The following is a 25,698-nucleotide window of genomic DNA, read 5'->3' on the forward strand; positions in this document are numbered from 1 at the left end:
ATCCTCATGATAGATGCTGCTCTAAGCAAATCCACCTGATGTGTGCACATGCATCAACGTCCGGACGTTTTGAGAACCTCAACTGAGCAGAATATTCTTTTCTCAATCGTCACAGCTAATATACCAAACAATCCAAAGCCAAGTGCCATTCCCACCAAATTAAAGAGGAGTACAAAAAATCCCAACATCCCAGCTTATCATTATGCAAGCACTTCCTTTACAAACGCCCTCACGGGTAAAACAATAACGCAGATGTTCCAGGAATAACCTAGTTGGCCAAAGGTAAGACCTGGGGAAATAAAAAAAACTTCTCAAACACTTGAAGTTGTTGATCAGATAAATAGTTTCGAATTCCAAAAAGTGGGCTATTTTTTGTACTAAATCACCTCATCCCGACCTCTGGAGAGTCAAAGCAAGTTAAAGCTATTCTAACAATGAGAGCAATTACCATACTTTTAGGCCAATGAGTTTGGAGATATGCAAACACCGAATTTAAAAAACTTAGGAATGAAGATCTTTCCTCCTGGTTCTCAAAAAGTAGTCAGCAAGTCCAGACAGGACAAAGAACCAAGGCCTTCTCAAGTCATCATTCCACTGGTTTTAAGAAGAGACATCCAAAAAGACAAAAAAAAAAAAACACGAAGGGACAATGCTCCCTCAGTGACAAAGGATGATAACTCGGAATTTATGTCTTCAGAAGAAAACACAGAGGAAATATTTACCAGCCATAAATAGTTTCAAGATTTTGCAATGGAACATTTTGTCTCTAAATAGTTGAAAACGAACTGATTGACTAAATAAATAGCCATTATATTCGTCTGGTTTGCCTCCAGGAAACAAATTTACACAGTCTCAAGCAAGTAGTTATACCTCTGTTCCATCTTTATAGAAAGGACAAATCAACCGGAAGGAAAGGAGGGGAGTGGTAATCCTCATGAAAAAGGATATATCGCATTCAGCAATAGGCCCAAGGGAGTGCCCGAATAAAATCGATGTGGTTGGTATGAATTTAAATCTCCAAGATAGACATACCTTAACATACTCACCAGTTTACAATCTTAGTGACAGCAATTATATTAAAACCGTGCTTGAAGAAGAAACAAGACATAAAAATACTTTCATTTTTGGTGAGTTTAATGCTCATAGTCCTACATGGCAAAATTGTGTATACTCCAACATTGCGGGTAAGAACATAAAAGAATTTATCCTCACCTCTAACAATTTCATGGTTCTAACTCGGTTTTGTCTCCCCACCTACTACAATATTAGGAATAATAGTACATCAACGATTGATTTGCAGATTGGTCCAACATGGCTTGAGTCTGAAATGCAAATTTCTCTTGTCCTAGATCTTTAGACCGACTATACTGCAACCCTTATCGAAATTCATGCAGCAAAATACAGTCCTGTTTTCCCAGCAATGAAATTCAGTCTATAGACATCAAACTGGGCCCTCTTGAAAAACTAATTAGATAGCACTGATTACTTTACTATCAACTTAGAGCAAGATATTGAAATTTAAGTCAAAAAACTAAGTGACACTCTTAACAAAAGCAGAAAATTCAATCAAGAAATTCTCTGACCAAATGCCCATTTCTTTATTAAAGAAGTCTATCAAAATCTGGTGAAGTCAAGACTGCAGAAGTGCAGTTTTAAGTAAAAAGAAAGGAAGAAATACTTTCTAGATGCATCGAAAGCCAAGAAACTTGCATTGCTCTTAGGAAAGCTGAAGCTTTAGTGAAGAAAACAGTTTCGAAGGCCAAGCGCTCAGCCTGGGATAACTTTTCATCCGAAATTATTTATGGCAAGCAATAAAATAAAACTTATAATTCAAAAATCCCCTGTCTTGCAACAATGAAAACCACTTAAAGACCGACAAAGACATTATCAAAGCATTTACCATTTATTTCAAAAAGAGGCTCCCACCGTATATAGAGGAAGGCCTAGAGTTTACAAGTTTCATGGGAAGACAAATTCAAGAAGCAACTTGTATGTATGTTTACCAAATCCGAGCTGAGGGAGGCTTTAAGGGTGTTCGATTCCTTTTCAGCGTCAGGAGAAGACAAAATAATCATTAAATGGATCATAAATTCAGGAGAAACATTTCATGATGCATTACTTCATGTATTTAACTACGCATGGACTACAAAATATTCCCAAGGATATGGAAACAGACAATTACATTCTCAATTAGAATCAAGAATAGAAACCATTTAAATCTCCAGATTTAATCGATTTCTACAGGCCTATCTCAGCACTACCGGTCCTTAGGAAACTTTTCGAAAAGATGGTGCATAGGAGGTTAGAATGGTTTGTGGAAATTAATAGAATTCTACCTAATTCCCAGGCTGGTTTTCGTAAGGGACATAGTGCTGTAAATAATGTAATCCAGCTTGAAGCAGCTGCAAGAAATGCTATAAATGGTGGTGAGATCATAATAGCAGTCTTAGTTGTCTTTGAATCGGCTTTTGAACACGTTTGCAAAAATATCATTTGTCAAATTCTAAAAAGGTGAAATTTTCCGGACCAAGTCATTACATTCCTCTTCAATTATCTTTTTGATAGAAGATACAAAGTCCAGGTGCAAGGTGAGCTATCCAGTATTTCAGCCTCGTATGTTGGGCTTCCACATGGGTCCATGCTCAGTCCCTTTCTTATCCTATTAGTTTTAAGTGAGCTACTGATCAGCAGTGATTAAGATTCAAGATTGAATTTGCAGACTACTTAGCTCTTTGGTCAGCAGGTAGAGATATAAATATTATTGCCAATAGAATTAAATTAACATTAGAGGAGTTAGTAGCTTTTTCTGCTGCATTTATTCTACCTATTTCCAAGTCTAAGACAAATTCAATTTTACTCCACAACAAAAAGTCCTTCATAGAACCAAAATTGTTCGTCAACAATGTGGAAATAGATTATGGTGTAGCACCTAAATTTCTAGGAGTAAACCTCGATCCAAGACTGACTTGGCAAAATCAAATCAACTGTGTAAAAAAATCATGTATACGAAGATTATTCATCCTTAAACGCCTGGCGGGGTCAAAGTGGGCGAATTCCCAATAAATACTGTTTAATTTTATACAAGAGATTTATTTGTTCAAAGATTGAGTATGCCATTGAATCATATGGACAATGTAGTAAGATTAATATAGCCAAATTAGAAACAATCTAAAATATGGCTAGCAAAATTACCCTAGGGCTTCATTCTCAATGCACCTCTAGCAAAATGAAACACTTTCCCGGTCTACCTTCTATTTTAGAAAGACGGAATACACTAATCATCAAATGTTGCAGCAAGGTACAAGCTATGGGTCAAGAGCACGACATTTGTAAGCTCAGTTTTGCCAAAGATGGTATCTCGCATAGTTTGACATCTATAAGGTCATGGAAAACATTTAACGAGCTTATCTCATCTTTGAAACTTAACTAACCCTGTTTCAGCCATTTTCTTGTCTCCCCAAGTTGTCAAATGTCACCTCCAAGCATTTCATTAGAGTTAATACCCTTCCAAAAGACAACTTTCCTGCCAATCCAAATTCAGGCAGTTTTTCAGGAGAGAATGACCACTTTGTATCCAGATTCTCCCCAAATTTACACTCATGGCTCAGTTAAAGGCAGCAAATGTGGCACTGCCTCTGTTATCCCAAGTTGTTCACTGAATATAAACCAGACTTCCTGATAATACTTCCATCCTTACGGCAGAGCTATCAGCCATAAAAGAGGCTTTAAAGGTAATCAATATTAATCCACCAGTTTCCAAAGGATTAAACGTAGAATTAGACAAGCTACAGGTGCCTCAAATAGATTGTAGCCTATTTGGAGAGGTAACAAATATTCAATGCGACTGAAGCTCCGACTCTTCAACATTAATTTACTTTCAATTCTCCTTTACGCAAGTGAATGTTGGAAAATAAACAGCCAGATTGAAAAGATTCTTCGCAGTTGAAAATATGTGTCTCAGAAGAATCTTGAATACTAGCTGGCAACAAAAAATTACAAATGTAGATAGATGCAGAAAAACAGGTCAACCTCCAGTCACTGAGCTGCTGAAAAGAAGGCGGTGGATATACCTGGGACACGTTCTTCGTATAGAGTTGCCTTCCTCGAACAGCCTATGAATGGAAGCCAGAGTGTAGAAGAAAGTGAGGCCACCCCAAAAATACATTGAGACGAAAATATGACTAAGATCTGAGGACGGCTGGTACCTCACTGCTACCTGAATGGGACGACGTCATCGCTGCAGCATCAAAGTGGGATGAATGGAAAGGCTTTGTCGACGCCCTATGTGCCACCGATGGCTCTGGAGGAACTAAGGTTTCAAAAAAGCAGTATTGCTATCAGGCTCCAAAAGTGCCATTCAACTCATTGATTATATCCATTGGAGTGCCATGTGTACTGACCTGAGGACAATCAGAGATCAATTAATCAGTCTCCAAACTAGCCTTATTGAAGTCAAGTTCCATCATATTCCCAGCCACCAAAGCATCAAATATAATGGGGTTGCAGACCAGCTAGCTAGTAGCTGCTTATGTGATCCAAACAACCCCAATTTGAAGGCCCAGACCCTCAGAGACATACTCAGAAGAAGAGTTCCTTGAAGAAAATCAAAACACTCATTCCATCCTTGTTTCCACTAAGGGCAGACAATATCCTTTACTATAGAATCAAAATCAACTCGTTGATCATGAAAAAAGAGAAGTTTACTTGGCATAAACGAGCCGGTCCATATTGCAGGCTTTACAACTCTATTTTAGAATCATTGAGCCACCCGATTTTTGAATGTCAATGCATCCAGTAGGAAGTAATCAACATTACGACAATCTTCAGTGAGGCAAACCTCCACCCTGGCATCAACTTGTCGCTGCTCTCAAGCCTACCAGCTAACACTGAAAGACATCTATTCAAAAGTATTTTCGCTTTCCTTAAGAGATATATGCGTGTGTGAGTAGATCACAGAGATGGTAGCAAGCTTTATTCCTGACCCATCATGACCTGCAGATTCAAAATCGTCGTGAAGCCAAAAGGAGACTACAGTGAACTCCAGAAGGCTTGGCATTCAAAGAAGAAGCAAATGTTTGGAGACTTAAGACCCATGTATCTGTAGAACATGTTGGTCAGTGTGTTTACTTTGAATTGCTGGTAGGAATTTGTTACCTATTAGCTTGTAGGCCTAATATAAGCATAATTCTTATGTATTTTTTATTCTGAATAGGTTTAGCCAGACATCCACCATGTGGCTATTATGGGGATAAAGTTTTAATTAGCCAACCAGTATTATATACTGTCAAATTAGCCATCTGGTGTTATCCCTGCCCAGCTGGGTTCCAAGGCTCATAATACTTGTTGGCCGGTTGGCTAATCCAATAGGCACATATTAGGGTATAAATTTTCTGATCTTTGATTAAGTTGCTAGTTAAATGATCTGTAAAGATTAGGACCTTAGGCACATTTGAATGCAACTCCTCCCCCTACTGACCACATGGGTTTTACATTCCAGTTTAAGCCAAAGGGACTCTAGAGGCCTTTTAAATTGATAAGGTTTCAAATAATAATAAGATTACATGATGGGAGCAACCCATTGAAAAAAACAGCATTTTCAGCAAAACAACATATAGCCTATATATAGGCCTATATGTACTACTACTACTAGGAAGAAAACACTCCTAGACTTAGATTATGCTGATGATTTAAGCATATTAGATGAAAGTGTGAGCAAAATGAATGAATTTTTAGAGATTTGTGAGTTCAGGGTGCTTGAATAGGCTTGAAAATTAATGTGAGGAAGACTAAGTCACTAAGGCTAGGAATAAGTGAAGATGAAAATTAGGCATTAAGTAATGAGAAAATTGATTGGCAGCTTCACTTACCTTGGTAGTATTATTAGTAAAGACAGTGGGAGCAGTGAAGATGTTAAAAGTAGAATTGCTAAGGCTCAGGGTGTTTTTTCACAGTTAAAAAAAGTTTGGAAGAATAGAAAGATAAGTCTCCAAACCAAGATTAGAATATTGGAAGCTACAGTGATGACAGTGGTCAAATATAGCTCTGAAGCATGGGTGCTCCAAAAAGTAGATGAAAATTTACTAGATGTTTTCCAGGGAAATTGCCTATGGATTGTTCTGGGCACTGGGCTGACTGACCATATTTCAAACAGTAGGTTATAAAAAAATGTGGTTCAATCCTGCTTTTTAGGGCTAGAATGAAAGAAAGGTTGATATGGCTAGGCCACATTGTGCAGATAAAGGATGAAATATTGCTGAAGATTATCCTTTTTGGCCAACTGTCTGGGGCTATACAGAAAGCAGGTTGTCCTTGTCTGGGTTGGGAGGATGTCATAAATAAAGATTTAAAGGAAATGGGAACTTCCTAGGAAGGTTTAAAGAGGGAGGCATTGAATAGTTTAGGTTGGAGGAGGAGTGTGTGTAGCTGTGTTGGCCTCAAGTGGCTTGGTGCTGCAATGAGTTATTAGTAGTAGTATATATTAACAGAGTATATACTATCATCCCCCTAATGTGAAAATATGTAGGCATACCCTGATTTGGATAGGCTATAGCCTATTTAGGGGTAGGGGTAAAGTTCATTTGTGATGCAAGTGAAGACTAGGCTATATTTAGATTCAGAGTATAATTTTGAGTATATATATTTTCATGTTTGGGGGTGGGTGTATATACTTTGTTAATATGGAGGTTCTAAGAAATTCAGGAATATCTTAGAAAAATAAGGAAAGAAGTGAAGATAAAGGTACTCCCACTACAAAATATATTAACTAGGGCAATTGTAAATATTATGAAGTAAGAGTTGTTTTTTCAGCATGTCTCCTTATGTGGTGGATTGCTCATACATCTATACTGTTTATTCAATTGGATCATGAAGAATATATGCCTGTAGATTGTACACCATGAACCTAATGTAATTAAAATCAATTAGTAAGTATTTCACCAATTTGACCCTTTTCTATAGCCAAAAATAATAGGAAAAGGCATCATCTTTAATAGTCCATATAGGGTAAATGTTCAGATAAACTCACTAATTAAATAGTTAAGAAATAGACATACCTTTAGAGTCTGAGTTTCATCTTCTTTTCTAATATTAATTTAATGGTAAACATGCAAGACAACAGCAAGTTTGGTATATGAAAATTTTAGTGTATATATACAATATATATTTGAACTTAAGGGGGTAAGGTTCATTAGTAGATCTTAAGGAACAATAAGTAAGTATATAGGAATATTTCTTAAAGTAAGGGATTGTGTTGAACCTTAAATATATATTTTATTTTTATTTTAATTAAGCCCCTGTCATTGTTTGATACTAGTTAGGCCTATTTAATACACATTTTTTTTCTAGTTTTGAAAAAAGTTTTCAGTTTAGAAAATTGCTCTTGGAAAATAAAATCTTGTTCAGTTCAATGTATAAAATGGGTGTTGTACATTGAATCTGGTCATACCTTGAACCCATAATAAATGTAATTAAAAAAATTCTGGTTCATTTGCATTGGATTGCAAATGAACTCTATTGGGAAGAAATAACTTCTTCCTAATATTTAGACTTGGCTACTTTCTTTGGATTTTTTTTTTAGATTTTTCTAAGTTTTGTGCTCCAAGGTGGTTTTTTTTCTGGAGTGTCAATCAAATTTAGAGATTTCCCTTGCATGTTTTTTTCCGGGTAGAGTCTTGGGATAAGGCTGGATTCCCCCCAGGGATACAATAAGTCTATTTGTAAAGGAAGGAGATGAACTGCCCTGATTTTTTGATGTTGAAGGCCTAACAAAGAAGTCTAAAGACTGTCTGTTAGTTAAGATTGATCTCCTATGACTTTGCTCAGGAACATTGCATGGGACTAACAGTTATTTTATTTCTAGATCATTCATAGGGCAATCTGTAATGCCTGAAAGTTAAAACCTATGATCAGAAATGCATCTTCATTTGGTGGGTATAGTCCTGGCATGCTAAACCTTGTGAATATATTGTCAATAGCCAATGTGATCAATTGTCTAACCAATTTTGCAACATTATGAATTGTAGCAAGTTTCCTAATATTTGCAGGAATGCTCATCTAGCTCTTGATGGCTGATGGCTTTGAAAACTAAAAAGACATAAAAAATATATATAAAACTAAAATAGTCTAACTAAAATATATAATACACAATTACTCACATATACACTTGCCAGCTACCTTCACAAAACCAGAAAAGTAACTGGATTATAAATTTAAAAGAAAAAAAATGAACTAGATTATATTAATGCAACATAATTTTATGATAAGCTTTTGATGCTGCCAGTTGTTTAGGTTTGTTACTTGAACTAATCCCTTGGACATTTTACAAGACTTTGTTTTTGAATATTGGTTCATTTTTTAAAGATAATATTGTAAATAAGATCATTATTTACATTTCCAGAACCTTTGTTAATTGATAAACCTGTGAAAATATGTTTTTTTTAATGCTTCCATAGCCCATTGAGTAAAACCATTTTCCTTGGAAATGGCTGTTGCTTCCTCAAACTGTACAAAATGGTCTGGATAATAAAAATATGTTGTACTAAACCTGAAATAGAACTTTAAGGAAGTTTTGTAAGTCTTAAAGCATTATCAACTGAATTCTGGTACTCAATGAAATGTTCCACAAATTGTTGGTGCATTTAACCAATGTAAAGTTTACTCCATGAGCAAGGAATGCTGTACACTTCTTGCCAAAATGCTACCTGTCTTATCTTTCCTAGAATTTAGAAAGCTACTCAATGGACTGATTGATTTAAGGCAAGTTGCAATATTATGTTTCAATAAAGTCTATTTAAGTTTCTCACCAAGAATTGATATTCTTGAGTGTCCAGAAGTTGACACTCTTCTTTTCTTTATTATTTCATTTACAAATTTTACAGGATATCCATTGCAAAATATAATATTCCTCAAATACAATAATTTATTATCAATGGCACTACTGGTGATAAAATCCCCTCTAAAACTGAAAATATAAGGAATACTTGTAGACCAACAAGACCTGTTTCTTGAGAACTTTGATGTCCATGCTTGTTGTAGTTACATCTAATAATAATTCAAATTTTTTTTTGCATTTTATTTTGTAACATGAATTCTCGTTTTTTTTACATTGCGATTTGTATACATAGATACAAAATCAAAAGTGCAGAGAATTGTATTGTCATCCATGTGACGATTTTTAACATTTATTAACAACATCATTTGAATTTTTAAATAAGATGTTAGAGTCCCTAAAAGTGGGTGAAATGTTGTTGCCAACCATTTTAATAATTTGGAACTGGTAAATGAATAGTCAATACAATCGGGCAAGGAGCATTATTCTTATGGATCTTAGGCAAACCATAAATTTCTGATGCTTAACAACCTCTAGGGAAAAATTTATTGTGAAATTGAGAAGTTATTTTAAGTTCCTTTTGAACACTTCTAATTCAGGCTGTGTTTCTTCTGTGTTTTTTCAGTGGGATCAAAACCCAGTTTTTTTTGTAAGTAACCTCATCTGACATAATAGCTTTCATTTTTTGTTCATAATCACTGTTATCTACTATGATGATTGTTTTGCTTTTATCAGCTTTGGTGATGGTAAGGTCTTTATCTTGTTTTAAATGTGTAAGAGATTATTGTGTTGCAAGAGCAACACTTTGGTCTTGTTGTTTTTTTTTTCTAGCACCCCAATTTCAGCTTGTTCCTAGTAAGTGGTAAGGGTTTAACCTCTGCGGTTTTTATGGAAAATGTGGACCTTAGGCTGGATTGATGAATATGACTTAGTATTTTGGAAAACTTCATAGAACTCTTGCCTGGGGCCTAAAAGGATGGTTTTTGTATGTCCTTGGGTCAGACATATAGTGTGTGAAGTGACTTGGAGTTTTATAGCCTATGTCAAAGAGAACTATCTGAAGTTATGCAGCCAAGCTTTTGTTTCATCAAACCATGTTTCTGCTTTCAAGTGGAAAGTTCTGTTCTAGCAGGCAAGCAGGCAGGCATTAGTTTCAAATTGAAGATGGACTAAAATCTATAAGTGTTAAATATATACAGCAGTTACCCAGCCCCACAGCCAATGTATCTTCTTTGTGTGATAAATAGAAAAATTTATAGAAACAAGAAAGTGGGGACTGAAAGTGCTGCCATCTATTGTTTCTAGCCTTTTCTGCTCATGATTTCAGCTGAGTTTATCAATTGGTTTTTTGCACTTGGGATTGCAGTAGAGGAATGTTATCAGATGTGCCTCTTAAAAAGTTCTCTCATTGCTAAAGAAATTAGAGTTTATCCTTTGCTCCTTACTAATTGTTGGCATTAGAAACTTGGCCTATGGCAAAAAAGTCAACTTTTGAACTAAGACAGATAGATTTTTTTTTGATGGCAGTCGTTAGCTGTTGATGAGCTGATCAAAGTATATGCCATTCATTTTTTGGTAGAAAAATTCCGTCATGAGATATACCAGTTTAAAGGGGTTGACCACTTCAGTAGTAAGGTACACACTGAAACCAAAAATAGGCCAATACAGAAATGATATCAGATTTGCCTTTTAAACTTTAAAAGTTATCTCATTGCTAAAGAAATTAGAGTTTATCCTTTGCTCCCTTCTAAGCGAAGACATTAGAAACTTGGTCTACAGCATTTTTGAAATAAGACTGATAAGTTTTTTTGACTGTAGTCAATAGCTCCTGGTGAGCTGATCAAAGTATATATCACCCATTTTTTGGTAGAAAAATTCCTTCATGAGATATAACAGTTTGAAAGTTCAGTCTGAAACTACTGAAACTTCAGTAGTAAGGTACACACTGAAACCAAAAATAGGCCAATACCAATTGTGAGATAAATAGTGGAGTTTTAATCAACAGTTGGCTGTTAGCTCATAATCATCTTCAGCAATGAGAGGATTGCAACTTCTGCTAGTTGCAATGAGGGTTTTGCAACTTTTGCGAGTTGGTGTACCTAGTATTTATTGTAAGATCCTTACAGATTAACAACTTCAGTGTTTAGTCAAAGCAAGAAAACAGAACCAAAGTTTGCTCTTGCAACACTTTACTTGGCAAAGCCGAACAAAGGTTGCCATAACACCTCACGTTGCCTATGCAACATAGATCTAGTTCAACAGCCATTTCAATGATAGAAGTTTCACTCAGCAGGCTATGAAAGCATTAGACATAAAAAAAACATATTTTTACAGACTTATCAATTAATAGAGATAATGGTAATATAAATTTTGATCCTATTTATAATATTGTTTTAAAAAATAAACCCATATTAAAAAAAAACTCTTGCCAAATGTCCAAGGCATTAGTTCAAGTAACAAACCTAAATAATTGGCAGCATCAAAAGCTTATCATAAAATAACATCACGATAATATAATCTTGTTCATTTTTGTCTTAAACTTATAATCCAGTTACTTTTCTGGTCTTACATAGGTAGCTGGCAATTGTGTATGTGACTAACTATATTGTATGTTTTAGTTTTATGTATATTGCTAGTTATTTTTGGTTTTAGTGTTTAGCTTTTTTTTCTCTATGCTGAAGACACCTTTTTGTATACACGTGAAATACTCGTTTGATTTTTTGTTCTCTTTGTTTTCATTTACTGGTCATGGACCCACTTGTCATCTTTATATTCATTTCTTTGTTTTTTTTTTCATGGCTAGCCAGTTTGGCTTTAGATCTTTTATTTGGTAAATAATTATTTATGGATTCTTGAGCTAAATTTAATGGTTTGTTTTTTTAATTTTCTGATTTGCCTAATGGTAAAGTATTATTTATGCATTTCTTGAAGTGAGTACAGATGTACTTGGATTTAGTGATCTATCCGGGCTATTTTAAGAACTAATTAGGATTTTTTTTATTTAGTTACAAGGGTTTATCCAAATTCTAGATTTACAGTCACCTCTGATAGTACCAAGGATTTTTCAGGACTGGTACAGATCTAAATGAACCAATCTGAAATTTCATATGCGTCAAGATTCATTCAGGTTCTTCTGGATAAATTAGGAATTTTTATAAAAATTGATATTTATTCTTTTTAATCCAATATTACTGCCGTCCTTTTTATTATTGCTTGGTTCAATTCACTTTGGTATATTTATTGTTATCAATTTTTTTTTATACACCTTTGGTTACTATAGCACATATTATTATTTACTCACAGTTTTTTAGTCAAGACTGTTTAATGGATGGACCTAAATTGTTACTTTTAATTCTTAATATACTTCTATTAGGATAATATCCTTCTTTTTTTTGTTTTAGCTTAATTTCTCCATTATATTTTTACGAAATCACAGACAGGTAGAATAGATTCCCAAATAATAGTTTTTGACTAAAAAGAAGTTTTGTTCTTCTGTGAATATATTTTCTAATTTTCTGTTTACTCTGGGAATTGTTTTGAGCAGCTTTAGCTCCACCAAAAGCAGTGGCTCCTTTATATAAAGTGGAACCTGCATGTTTCTTTCTTTTTGAACCCTAGGCTGTGATATCAAAAGTATCTACAGACACAAACGCATTCAAGGCAATGGTTTATGAAAGCTTGATGATTTACAAGATGCAGATAAAATCTTTGACCGACTCCTGACAAAAAACAATACCAGAAAACACAGAAGTAAGTAAGCAGAAACAGTTGAGACATTGACAAGTCTTAAATGTTTGTTGATGCTTATTCTTGCCAGTTGACTTTCCTCTAAACTAACATGTCCATGTTTGATGCTTGTGGCTTTTGGAAGCTTTTCCTAGATCTTGCTTATTTTGATGAGAACAAATATTCTTACCAGAAGAATGTGAAAGTTATTCATGAGACTTACTGTTGTTTGGAAGACTTGTGATTTGTGCTGCAGATGGAAATGATAAGAACTGCCAGACAGGAAACAATATCACCTGATCGGCGAAACCTTGATGTCTTTTATGACGAGTTTAAAACCTGGAAGCTAATGAAGTAAGAGAAGACCAGCAAAACAAGGTGGGGATGTTGTTATTTATAAGATCTACTTGCCTCAATAATGAAAACTAACATTTTACCTTCTTACAATGAAAACATCCATAGACAGCCATCCTGGGTTTTTGTCAGAACTCTTCAGTTACAAAAGATTTCAGTATCAGCAATAGGATGAATGAATGAATGAATGACCGTATTTAAAGCCATTTTTCAGGCCGTATACATACATATATAACAACAAACAAACTAAATTATGTAACAATCAACTTTCGAATAATAAGACCCTTCCAGACAAAATTTGCCACTGCTACTATATTTATTTTTGACGTCAACTTCGAAGTTCCAAGAAGGGGCTCACGACCACCCACCCCAAGAAAGCTCCCTCTTAGCTCATTTAGCCCCTGACACCTGAAAAGAAATGGTCTAGCCCATCAAGATCACTGCAAATTAGGCAAGTATACCGCGTTTTCGGGTGACACCTATTTTTCCAAATACTGTAAAGAGACACCTGAAAAGATGTTGAGCAGCTACATTTTTGGGCAAGATACACTCATACATGGAAAAAGTGCCTGCAAGCTGCTTTGGTAGCCAATCAGGACTTCTAGGAGCAAGCATATCAGTCAGGTACTTGCTTGAACTATTCAACCAAAATTTCTTTGAGAATTAGGGAACAAGTGTTTGTCTTGAAGATGTTTTCAATTAAAAAACAAAGCTAATTTTACAGAAAAAGTAAGAAATCTAACTTTTCTATCACCTAGAATAAAGCGCTCCTTCCCTTTACCATAGATTAAATAATAATAAAAAAACAAGTTTTTTCAGCTGAAACTAAGGAATAACATTGAAATTAAAAAAAAAAGATTATTATTCGAATTAAATGGCCATTGTTTTTCAGGAGTCATTCTTTGAGAATCAGGACAGAAAGTCAAACTTTAGCATAAAGAACAGGGTATTGAGAAGGGGGCAGCTCCCCTCATATGATTTAAGATGTTTTTCTTGACTTTCAGTTTTAAAAACTTGTTTTTTATTTAATGTCTGATCGTTTTTAAATAATGAAGGGAAATCCAACTCCCCATCCATGGAAAACTCCTTCTCCTTGCAGACAATCCCTCCATGGAAAGTTATTCTAACATAAAATTACCGCCCCACCAGGAAAATTCCTCTCAGACACTTCCATTTTAGCTGAAAGTTCCTCTGAAAATTTTTTTATGGATGTTTCCAGGTGAAATTTTTTTTATTGCAGTATCATTTCGAAAAGACTTCCATGCCACCCCTAGTAGAAAGTTGCTCCTGCAGAAAATTCTCTCTGGGGAGTTTATCCCATGGAAAACTTACCCATGGCGAATTTCTCCTGTGAAAAATTCCCTCTCCTATGGAAAACTACTCTAGACAACTCCAACCTGGTAAAAATTTCCCCCAGACAATTCCTCTTAATATCTCCACATGTAAAATTGAGTCAGTAAAGAGAAAGCAAGAGTAATAAAAAGAAATTCATATAAGAATTGTGACAAATTCCCCAGTATAAAATTTCCCCTGTAAAGTTCATCCCCTGGAAACTTCTGTACTCATGGAAAACTTTTTCTGTGGAAAATCCCCTGGCAGAAAATTCACACCCCCCCACTCCACCTGAAAAATGTATGCATACTTCCCAATAACAAATACCATATGCAAACAATGGGCACGTTTCATAACTAATCCCCAGGGACTATGGGTGGGATGGTCATGTTATTTCTTAAGGTGTAGTTATTGGACAAAAAGGGGATGGGAGCAGGTCTAGTTGCCCTCCAATTTTTTGGTCACTTAAAAACACTAGAATTTTCATTTTCCGTTTAAATGAGCCTTTGTCCAATATTCTAGGACTATTGGTTCAATGCTATTACCCCAGGGAAAAGAAAGAAAAAAAATCCGGCAAAAAATGTAAAATTCCACATTTTTGCAGATGGGAGCTTGAAACCTCTGCAATAGGGCTCTCTGATATACTGAGTCTGATGAGATGATTTTCATTGAGATCTCTTGACTTTCAGGGGGTTTCCCTTTTTTTTTGAAAATCAGGTAAATTTTCTCAAGTGTGTAGCTTTTGATAGGTAACACTAAACTTGAGGAATTTTATATATTTGGAATGAGCATAACAAGCCAATTCTTTTGGCAAATCTATTTATATCAAAATTTCATTTTCTAGAGTTTTGTTTACTATTGGGCTGCGTTGCTCCTTACTTTCAGTTCATTACTACAAAATGTTTGATAAATAAAGAATAAACAAATGTAAAAAGAGGGGTAAAAAAAAGGAAGGAGTGCCTATGTGATGTTGTGTTTCGTCCACAAATGGCTCCAGTAAAAAACATTAAAAATTAATACACACACACCCCCTGAAAATGCCATACAGGGTCCCTAGGAAACGTTGTATTGGTACACCAACTGGTGGGGAGTTACCAATACCACAAAAGTCTCCCAGAAGTACAGTTCTTTTACCTTCTTATGCGAACAAGTAAGCTCAATTTCATGCATAATATTTATTCAAGAACAAGTAGAAATAGTGAGAGATTCGGTGTCTACTTTGACAATAAGCAAAAATTTGAAATAAACATACAGCTTTTTGTATAAAAAAGTGCAAATTTTCATCTCTATCATCTGGAACTTATATTTTGTTAGCTCAGTTTGCGCATCTGTAAAATATTGTATTAGTGAGCCATATTGTTGAGTTTTGCCCCCTATCAAGGGATAAATATAAAACCATTTTGACAAGTTGCAGGTCAAATCCTTGTAGAGATATACAACAAGGTTAGTTCTATATCTGAAACGATTACCTTACAGTTGGTGAATGCATAGTTTGCACCTTCCAAGTTTATAGCTCTGTAGGTTTAGGGCTGACTAATGAATATACTCAGAAACCTCCACCAAGCTGATGATGTGGATCTGAGTATGTTTTCAAAATTTTGCATTATAGAGCTACTAGGCGACACCCTTACAAGTTACATCCCCCAGAAGTGAATAGAAGAATCAGCTCGAATATTTCTTGAGTTTATAACCGCTTGAAACATCTTTCAAATGATATTGTATGCTCTGAAAGTTTTGCAGAATCTGGGGAATGCTGCTAGAATATCAAAATTTGATTTAATGATTTCTAGACTCATCTAGAAATCGTCTATTTTCGCTTTTGAGGTAATGTACCCTTGTGGCCTGAGACTCAACTCAGGTCCATATTAATAATGATTCATTACACAAATGTTTTGTTTTTAATCTGGAAAATGATACTGCAAAAAGTATTTGAAAGTGATTGTTTGAAACAGACAGAACAATTTAACCCATACATGATGGTAACCAGTAGTTTTATTGGTGAGTGTAGTTTTGATTTATTAAACAAATGTTTTGTTATAATCTGGAAAATGGTACTGCAAAAGGTATTTGAAAGTTTTGTTTGAAACAGACAGAACAATTTAACCCATACATGATGGTAACCGGTAGTTTTATTGGTGAGTGTAGTTTTGATTCATTGGTTATTATTCTGGAAAATGGTACTACAAAAAGTATTTGAAAGGGATTGTTTGAAACAGACAAAATAATTTAACCCATAAATGATGGCAACCAGTAGTTTTATCAGTGAGTGTAATTATGTCTCTAATGACAACCATGCAAAGATACAACCTTACTTAAATGCATATTTGTTATAGTATCAATAAAAGAGGCTATTATTTTCGTTCTGGAGTCCTCTAGGGCTGTAAAAATTTTGAGTTCTTTCTCCTTCTGTTTTTTTTTTGTCAAATCTTGACAATTACTTTGTAATATGCAAAAAAAGCCACAGTGTTGTGGTAAAACAGTAGTTTTATTAAGATTGTTTGATAGAAAATGGCTTTAACAAATTGTTACTGTATTGAATGTCAAAACCTAACCTAATTTATATCCCCAGTAAAATTGTGACAATACAAGATACCTTTTTTCTTTGTTTACAATGACTTGGAGTTGCTGAATGGCCTACTTCTAGTTATAGCATTTAAAATCCTTGTATTTGGTTTAATATATTATTATGTTTTTGTAGGGGAATACTTGGTATCTCAAGAGATAGAAAGGTGCGTATGCAAGCAATAGCAGAGGAAATCTCATCTGGAAAATACGATCTTGTTCTTCTTCAAGAAGTATGGGTAAAGAAGGACTTTGAAAGTATTCGAGTTGTTGCCAGTTCGGTTTTACCATACAGTCTATATTTCCATAGGTATGTGAATCGTCATGCAATCTTTTCTCTTTGATAATACTTATGTATTTCTAAGGAGTAAAACCTATTAATTATTTACCTTATACTTAAGCTATTTGAGCTACACAATGAATCTGTGACTGAATAGATTATAATATATAATTGTCTGGTTGCTGCACAAATTTTCACAAAGGATGTACCAAATAAAAAATAAAACAATAAAATATGGGATAGAATTTTTGCAGCAAAGCAAGAAAAAGGAGTGTTCCTCAAGAGGAAGTGGTCCTTCAGACCAGATCTTGTGCAAGGGATCAGCCTTAAGTGTTTATATTAGCATAGCAAAGCTTATTCAAATTAGAAGGTAGAAAAAAAGATAGTTCGTTTTTTTGTCCCCATAATTTTCAAGAGAGGAAATCAGGAAAAAAACTACACAGTTTAAAAATTTAATTTTCCAGCATTTTCATCACAGAAAATTTCCTCTTTGTCTATTATGATGTTTTAGAAAATTTATTATTGACTTATTTTCTAGCGGTGTTATTGGATCTGGCCTTTGTGTTTTGTCAAAGTTCAAAATTATTGATTCATTTTACCATCAATGGGTTGTGAATGGTTATTTTCACAAGATTCACCATGGTGACTGGTTTGGAGGAAAGGGCGTTGGCTATTGTAAAGTTGTGACAAATGAAGGAATCAAAATCAATGTTTATACTGCCCATGTAAGTTTCTATATTTTTAACACAATTTTCCCATGAGTTTAAGTGGCAAAAGAACTCCAGATTCTGACTACAACAATATTGACTTACAACCAACAGAAATTATTCAGTATATGATAAGGGGGTTGTCTCCTCCTCAACGCCTCGCTCTTTACGCTAAAGTTTTTTTATTGTTTAAAAAGTAGGGTTATGACAAAGAGTCAAAATTTAGCGTAAAGAGCGAGGCGTTGAGGAGTGGACAACCCTTTTCATATAAGGAATAATTTCTGTTTGTTTTGAGCTTTAACGTCGCTCCTTACTTGAAGTAAAAAAAAACTTGCTTTTTTTTATTGAATGTCTGTTTAATGCATTTTTCTTCTTTTTTTTCTGTTCAATAAAGGATTCCAGGTGGAGGCTATAGAGTATTTGGGTATTTATTAGTATATTCAATTTTGACCTGTCTTGATTGTAAGATTTAGCTGTTAATTACACAAGTTTATCGCCTTTTATTTGCAATAGACGGCTTTCAAAGTGTTAATAAAGTTAAAACTATACACTGAGTTAATAATTATGTTTTCCTCACGTGACTTTGTTGACTTTAGAGCAGTCAGAAAGAAGTTGAACTTGATTTGACATTTTCAAGAAATTAAGCGAAGTTTACCTAATAGTAGAAGAGTTTCGAAAAATTTCCAATCGGCTACTGGAATCAGTAGCCGTAGATCAGTGGATCCACGGCTATCCGCCGTTTAACTATAGATCAGTGGATGAAACGTAAAGCGAACAGAAATTAAAATGAATAGTTATGTCAAACTGAAACAAACAGAAATTACCACAAATAAGATTGGGGTTCCACACGCTTATACCCTATTACGGCAAGAGCGTCTTTTGTGCTTTACTGAAAAGGATCTGTATTTTGAATGGCGTATTTTATTTGTTATAAAATAAACAACAAAACAAAATCATAGTGCTAATCAAGGAACACAAACAAAAGTGTGGCTGGCCCAGCGTTGTCGAAAATACTTTTAAAATATAGTTGATTGCAAATACAAGTTACTAATACCATAAAGTAATTAATTAGTAATGGGAAATACATTACCAGGAAGTAATTTTATTTAATTACAAAATACGTATTTAAAATACAAATTACTCTAGCTACAAAACGCTTTTTGCTCAAAGCATGCCGTTTATGATGAAATAAAAATAAAATTATTATCAAAGTTTGGGAGTTTGCTTTCAACAACCAAAGTTTCTCGAACTTCTTATCTCCAAGCTGATTCTAGTGTACAGTGAATACCGAGCCCCAAACAGAAAGAAAAACATTCTACTGGAGCTGATGATCCTATGGTAGTATTGGACTATTGGAAAACTCTTGTAATGTCTGGACATTCTTTCAAGGACTCAATCAAATGGTTTTTATCGTCCCTGATCCTCAATAACTGAACTTTCATGTTACAGCCAAAACAAGAATCCATTCTTGTCCCAACACCTTTACTGTCGCAAATAAAAAGTAATCGGAATTGACCGATGACACTTTGCTGGAGCTCTGCATCACAATCAGTCAACTGTCGTCAGTATCGAATAGCAAAATATATTTTATTCCGTCTGAAATCACATTAATGATCCGGTCACGGATATCTCCTGGTATCCATCTTCCATTGAAAACGTGGTGGATTCCACTTGCTATTGCTAGCTCCTTAAAACTATGTTTACTTAGCTACATTGTAAAAGCGTTTGCAAATTGGTTCTCTAAACCATCCAAGATCGCTTCCACAAGAGTTTGTGCGTGCTTGATAGAGCGGTTTGGTTTCATGTCAATCATTTTCTTTCTTTATGCAATCAACATCGGCAACAGCGTATCCAGAAAACAGTTCTTGTCTTGTGCCCTGGCAGTTTTAGGCAACTTCGGCAGGTTTAGTTCGGTGCAAACCTGCCATATCTTGTCCCGCACTTCGAGAATCCTTTTCACATCTTTATTTCGAGAACTCCACCGAGTGGAATTCGGAACAATCAGCTGCTTTTGACATTAAATCTTGGACTTTATCAGAGGCTTTTGAGCACTGTATCGGCGCATTATACAGTCCTTGACACTTTCCCATTAAAGAATGGTATAGTTTTTTATACGGCACGTTTCACATGGCTGTTTCGCTATCTTTACAGCAAAATATCTGCAAAATTGCTTTCCTGTGAATATAAAGAGCAAAGTTGAAACTTAAAACGAACACAAATTATTTATCTTCCGCTGGTTCAGTATATATCTCTGCAAAATTGGCATAAAAATCTTTGATTGCTGCAAAGATTTGTCTACAAACGTGGAACTTTCCCCTATTTCACGAAAATAGAAACACCTGTTGAAGATAAAAGGGGTATCTTCAACAGCTTTCATAAACGTAGTAACACAGTTATAGCTATTTGTCTATTAACAATGACATATTGAAAAGTAGCCTTGTAGCTAAAAGTTCGAAATGGATAAAAATAAAAAATCCGGACACGAGCATTGAATGGAAAGGAAATGAAGACTGATGGCTGAATGTGCAAGGGGATCGAAGGATATTTCAAGATATTTTGGTAAAATATCCGAAAATACCCGGAAATTGTCGTTTATTCGTATGAATAAATCTATCTATCTATTTATTTTAACTATATAGCTAATTTGGTTGAAATTAGATGAATGAAAGAATTAAAAGCAATTTAGGCGAGGAACAGATACATGAAGTCGGAGGAGGCTTTTTTAAAATAAACTATTTAATCTGGTGCCCAACTCAAGTCACATTGGAGCCCTTGGTTCAGCAGCGCCCTTACCCAAGATTTTGCTCTTGATCTGTTAGAGATTCAGACATGAAACTGCTCGCACGATCAGTTTACGAATCATTTCGTCATAAAAGTATAAGATAAACCTCGTTTTCATGAAAAATTAATCATATAATTAAACTTGCTTGCTAGATCCTCATCTTCAGAATGCGTTTTCTTTTTTTCTTTTTTTGGCAGATTTGTTTTATGCTCTTTCTTGTGAGCACGCCGATTTAGGGTATGGTGTCTGGGCTTCAGTTATGGGGATATGACAATGCAACTTACAACATTAATTTATGTTAAGGAGTAATTTTTTTGAACTGCCCCTGTCGACTCCCCACTCAAAAATTCAAAAATTCTTAATTTTAGTTTTGTGACTAATTAAATAGCGAATGGCCCAATAGGGCTTTCGTGTGATAAATCTGTCTATCTATTCATTTTAACTACATAACTAATTTGGTTGAAATTAGATGAATGAAAGAGTTAAAAGCAATATAGGCCAGGAACAGATCCATGAGGTCGGGGGGGGGACCCTTCCCCTCAGATATTTCTGCCCCCCCCCGTATTTTGTTATTTTTCTTATTTTTTATGTTTTTTATAATTAACTTTTTAATTTGGTGCCCACCTCGAGTCACATTGGCGCCCTTGGTCTTTTTAATTTGGTGCCAACCTCGAGTCACATTGGCGTGCTTGGTCCAGTGGCCCCCCTTACCCAAGATTTTGCTCTTGATCTGCAAGAGATTCAGACATGAAACTCCTCGAATGATTAGTTTACGAATCATTTTGTCATAAAATTACTAGATAAACCTCGTTTTTCAGGAAAAATTAATCGTATAGTTAAACTTGCTTGCTAGATCTTCATCTTCAGATTGTGTTTTTTGTTTCAGATTGTTTTTTTGGCAGATTTTTTTATTCACTTTCTTAAGAGCCCATCGACTTCGAGAACAGTTTCTAGGAGCCATTGATAGGGGTATGATAAGGACGGGTCTGGAGGGGAGACACATTATAAAGGGGTTCTGGGAAATGTTTTGGACATGTCAGTTTGCCAAGTGCGATTTGGGACAGCTAATTCACATGCCCTGTCTTATAGAGCTGCCTGACTGTAGTAAGATACAGGGTAGAATACGATCTTCCTAGGACAAAGTCCTAGTGGAATGTCGTCTATGTTATCCGAAAATAATTTGGAAGTTAGAAACTACCCAGATTGATAAGGCCGACGTAGGCTTGCTGATTCACAAGTATTAATTACCTCAAGCTCTATCGTCCCTGCAAGACAACTTGGAAGACTATTGATTTTTTTTATTGCCCTTATCTCCCTCCCTTTCGTCATTGACTACATCGACAATTCTCTACCTCTTGTAAAAACAGCTGTATTTCCGCTCTTAGAAATTAGAGGTTTCCCTATTAATTGATTTTTTTTATCAACTCTAAAGAAAAAAAATTAAAAATTAGTCTGGTCTACTCATTCAGAAAATCTCAATGAAGCCATAATAATTTATTCATAAAAGAATCTGCTCGCGTCTGTTGTTAATACGCATTTTACTGCTATAGGAAAACACTATTGGCTTTCAAAGAGGTTTCTTTTGTCATTTTACATCAGCACCAACCAGATTCACACAAACGAACTGGTCTGATGAAAACGCTATCTACACCCCCTATTAGTACGCTCGAATAATATTGGCGCCCTTGGTCCAATGGCCCCCCTCCCTCTCAAGATTTTTCTCTAGATCCGCCCCTGCCAATTTGGTCTCGTTTAGGGTCACGAATTAATACAGCTGAATTTCTCCACCGAGGTCCCATTGTTGCCTTATATCCTTGTTATTTTTTTTCGTCTTTGTCCCCTGGACCAAGAGGACTTCCTTGTAAGTTTAGCCCAGTCAGTGAAAACGAAATTTGTTGGCCCAGTATCAGGAGTCATACTTCAATATCATTTTCTTCGTTAAGTACAGACAAACTTCAAAATCATTTTCTTCGTTAAGGTCTACCCTTTCCTGTCTGTCCAGCACTTTTAAATGCGCTGTAGGTTTTAATTGTCTCACAAACGAGACCAATTTGGATCCTTTTTGGTGCTACCGACCGATATTGATTTGTTTTTCTGCATGGGGGTCCACCTGGCACAGGATAATTACAGGACTGTGATTTTTAAGCCGATTGGAGGCTCGGAATTTATGAGTCCATTTTAAGTCGCCATAGAACTTGTAGTTTTTGGGTGTTCTCTGATCGAAAAGTTCAATAGGCCCTTTTGGTTTGGGACGACACGAAATATTACAAGGTCTGACCGATCGGGAAAAATATTTTTGCAAAAAAAAAACACTTAAAAAAAAAAAAGGTTGTCGGTTTAATATACATGTATCCTTTTAATATATATGTATTCCTTAAAGGCTTAATGCTTTTTTATTTAATCAAGAAAAAAAAGTGAACACGTTTGAAATGTATTTTGTTTTCAGTAAAGTGCAAATCAGGTTCTGGTCTTTAGAGGCGTGGGTTTGTCAGCCCTACTCATGCTAATTTTTGCTCGTTTTGAGTAGAACTCGGTTATTTATTGTAACTTATGATTATTCTGGTTTTAATTTATCTATTGACGGTGATTTGTGGCAGTTTTACGTTTTTAAAATTATTTCAATTTTTATTCCACTCCTTTTTTGCTTAATGGAGCTCTTTACTTTTCTTTAGGGGGATTTTCCGCGGAAAGGTATTTTTTTGGGAGGTATTTTCAGGAGGCGGAACACCGGCCACCAACCAGGGTACACTAAATTTTTTTATGGCACTTGGTATTAACCAAGTGACATATAGCAATCGCAAATTCTGTCGGTCTGTCTTTCGTTCCCGGTTTTGCTACTTTAGGCACTTCCAGGTAAGCCAGGAAGATGAAATTTGGCAGGCGTATCAGGGAACAGACGAGATTAAATTAGAAATAGTCGTTTTCCCGATTTGACCGTGTGGGGGGGGAGTGGGGGCCCGTTAATTCGGGAAAAAATAGAAAAATGAAGTATTTTTAACTTACGAACGGTTGATCAGATCTTAATGAAATTTGATTTTTGGAAGGATACCGTGTCTCAGAGCTGTTATTTTGAATCCCGAGCGGATCTGGTGACATTGGGGGGTTGGGAGGGATAAACCTAAAATGTTGGAAAACTTGGTGGGAAAAACAAGCACAAGTCCTAGATACATGATTGACATAACCAGAACGGATCCGCTCTCTTTGGGGTAGTTGGGGGGGGGGGGGTAATTCTGAAAAATTAGAAAAAATGAGGTATTTATAACTTACGAACGGATGACTGGACCTCAATGAAATTTGATATTTAGAAGGATATCGTGTCTCAAAGCTCTTATTTTAAATTCCGACCGAATCTGGTGACATTGGAGGGAGTTTGGGGTGGGGGAACCTAAAATCATGGAAAACGCTTAGATTGGAGGGATCGGGATGAAACCTCATGGGAAAAATAAGCAGAAGTCTTAGATACGCAATTTACAGAATTCGAATGGATCCGCTCTATTGGGGGAGTGTGTGGGTTTAATTCTAAAAAATTAGAAAAAAATGACATATTTTTAACTTACGAAGGAGTGATCAGATCAGAACTTCATATTTAGAAGGATCTCGTAACTCAGATCTCTTATTTCAAATCTCAACCGGATCCAGCGTCATTGGGGGGGGGGGGAGTGCAGTTTGGGGGGGGGGGGGCTAAGAAATCTTAGAAAACTCTTAAAGCGGACAGATCAGGATGAAACTGGATGGTAAGAATAAAAACCTGTCTAAGATACGTGAATGACATAACCGGACCGGATCTGCTCTCTTTGGTGGAGTTGGGGGGGGGGGTAATTTGGAAAAATGAGGTATTTGTAACTTACGAAAGGGTGACCAGATCTTAATGAAATTTGATATTTAGAAGGATCTTGTGCTTTAAAACTCTAATTTTCAATTCTGACCAGATCCTGTGACATTGGGGGGAGTTGGAGAGAGAAATCGGAATTCTTGGAAAACGTGAAAATTGGGGTTTTTTTATCTTACGAATAGGTGATCGGATCTTAATGAAATTTGATATTTAGAAGGAATTCATGTCTCAGAGCTCTTATTTCAAATCCCGACCAGATCTTTCGACATCGGGGGGAGTTGGAGGGGGAAATCTTGGAAAACACTTGGAGTGGAGGAATCAAGATGAAGCTTGGTGGATAGAATAAGCAAATGACCTTGATACGTGATTGACGTAACCGTACCGGATTTGCTCTCTTTGGGAGAGTTGGGGGAGGGGTTCAGTGATTTGGCCAGTTTGGTGCTTCTGGACGTGCTAGGACAATGAAAATTGGTAGGCGTGTCAGGGAGCTGCACAAATTGACTTGATAAAGTCGTTTTCCCAGATTCGACCATCTTGGGGGGGGGGCTAAAGGGAGAGGAAAAATTAGAAAAAAATAGGTATTTATAACTTACTATTGGGTGATCGGATCTTAATGAATTTTGATATTTAGAAGGACATCGTGACTCAGAGCTCTTATTTTAAATCCTGACCGGCATTAAGCCTCTGATTGTCTTTATAAATCAATCTATTTATTCTTATAATTTTGTTAGAGCTCATACCATATGAGCTCTTGTTTTATTTATCTTGCTATTTCATGGGCGCAAATAAATATCCCTATAGAGGTTCATAACGTACAAATTTCCGGGCAGATCAGAGATGAACATTTTTTTTGGGTCCTTCTCATCCTTTCCACAAAGGCTAAATTTGAATTCCCCTTGCCCCACCACCTCGAAAAGAAATATCACTTTAAGTTTCAACTCAATCCCAAATCCTTCCCAAGGTATAGCAGATACATTATTTTAATGAATTGAGTTGATAGTGTCGTTAAATTGACCTGACGGCTTCATCGTGCTTATATTCCAAGTTCCACAAGGGGCTCGTATTACAAAACATTTGAAAGTATCGGACCCGGACCCTTCACCACCTGCCCCCCTCTCTAAGTCACAGTTTGAAGCTACCTAGGCCTCACAAGCACTGAGAAACTTTAAGCTCGATTCCTCAAGCCGATAGGTAAGGTTAAAAAAAAAAATATATGTATTGATTTTTGTTGCACATGTGCTTTTTTTGTAAATCTGGGAATAATAGTTTCTCAATTTATATCATTACTTTGCCGTG

At 35.6% G+C, this 25,698-nt stretch overlaps 1 protein-coding gene across 4 annotated transcripts in view; it reads left to right on the forward strand.

Annotated features, from left to right (window-relative positions):
• The first annotated feature begins 4,918 nt into the window (after positions 1-4,918).
• LOC136036697 (putative neutral sphingomyelinase) overlaps positions 4,919-25,698 on the forward strand; it is a 56,683-nt gene continuing 35,903 nt past the window's right edge. Inside the window, exons 1-4 of one of the 4 annotated variants that reach the window (XM_065719012.1) lie at positions 4,967-5,139; positions 6,808-6,923; positions 16,938-17,111; positions 17,620-17,806. In XM_065719012.1, coding sequence (XP_065575084.1) covers positions 16,975-17,111; positions 17,620-17,806 — 324 coding nt within the window. In that variant the 5' untranslated portion in view covers positions 4,967-5,139; positions 6,808-6,923; positions 16,938-16,974. Of the gene's footprint in view, positions 5,140-6,807; positions 6,924-12,445; positions 12,578-13,448; positions 13,532-16,937; positions 17,112-17,619; positions 17,807-25,698 lie in introns of those variants that run through there. The other 3 variants (XM_065719011.1, XM_065719014.1, XM_065719010.1) reach the window with 3 other exon arrangements.

This window comes from Artemia franciscana, chromosome 15 (genome assembly GCF_032884065.1).
Source record: "Artemia franciscana chromosome 15, ASM3288406v1, whole genome shotgun sequence".
Classification (NCBI taxonomy): Eukaryota; Metazoa; Arthropoda; class Branchiopoda; order Anostraca; family Artemiidae; genus Artemia; species Artemia franciscana.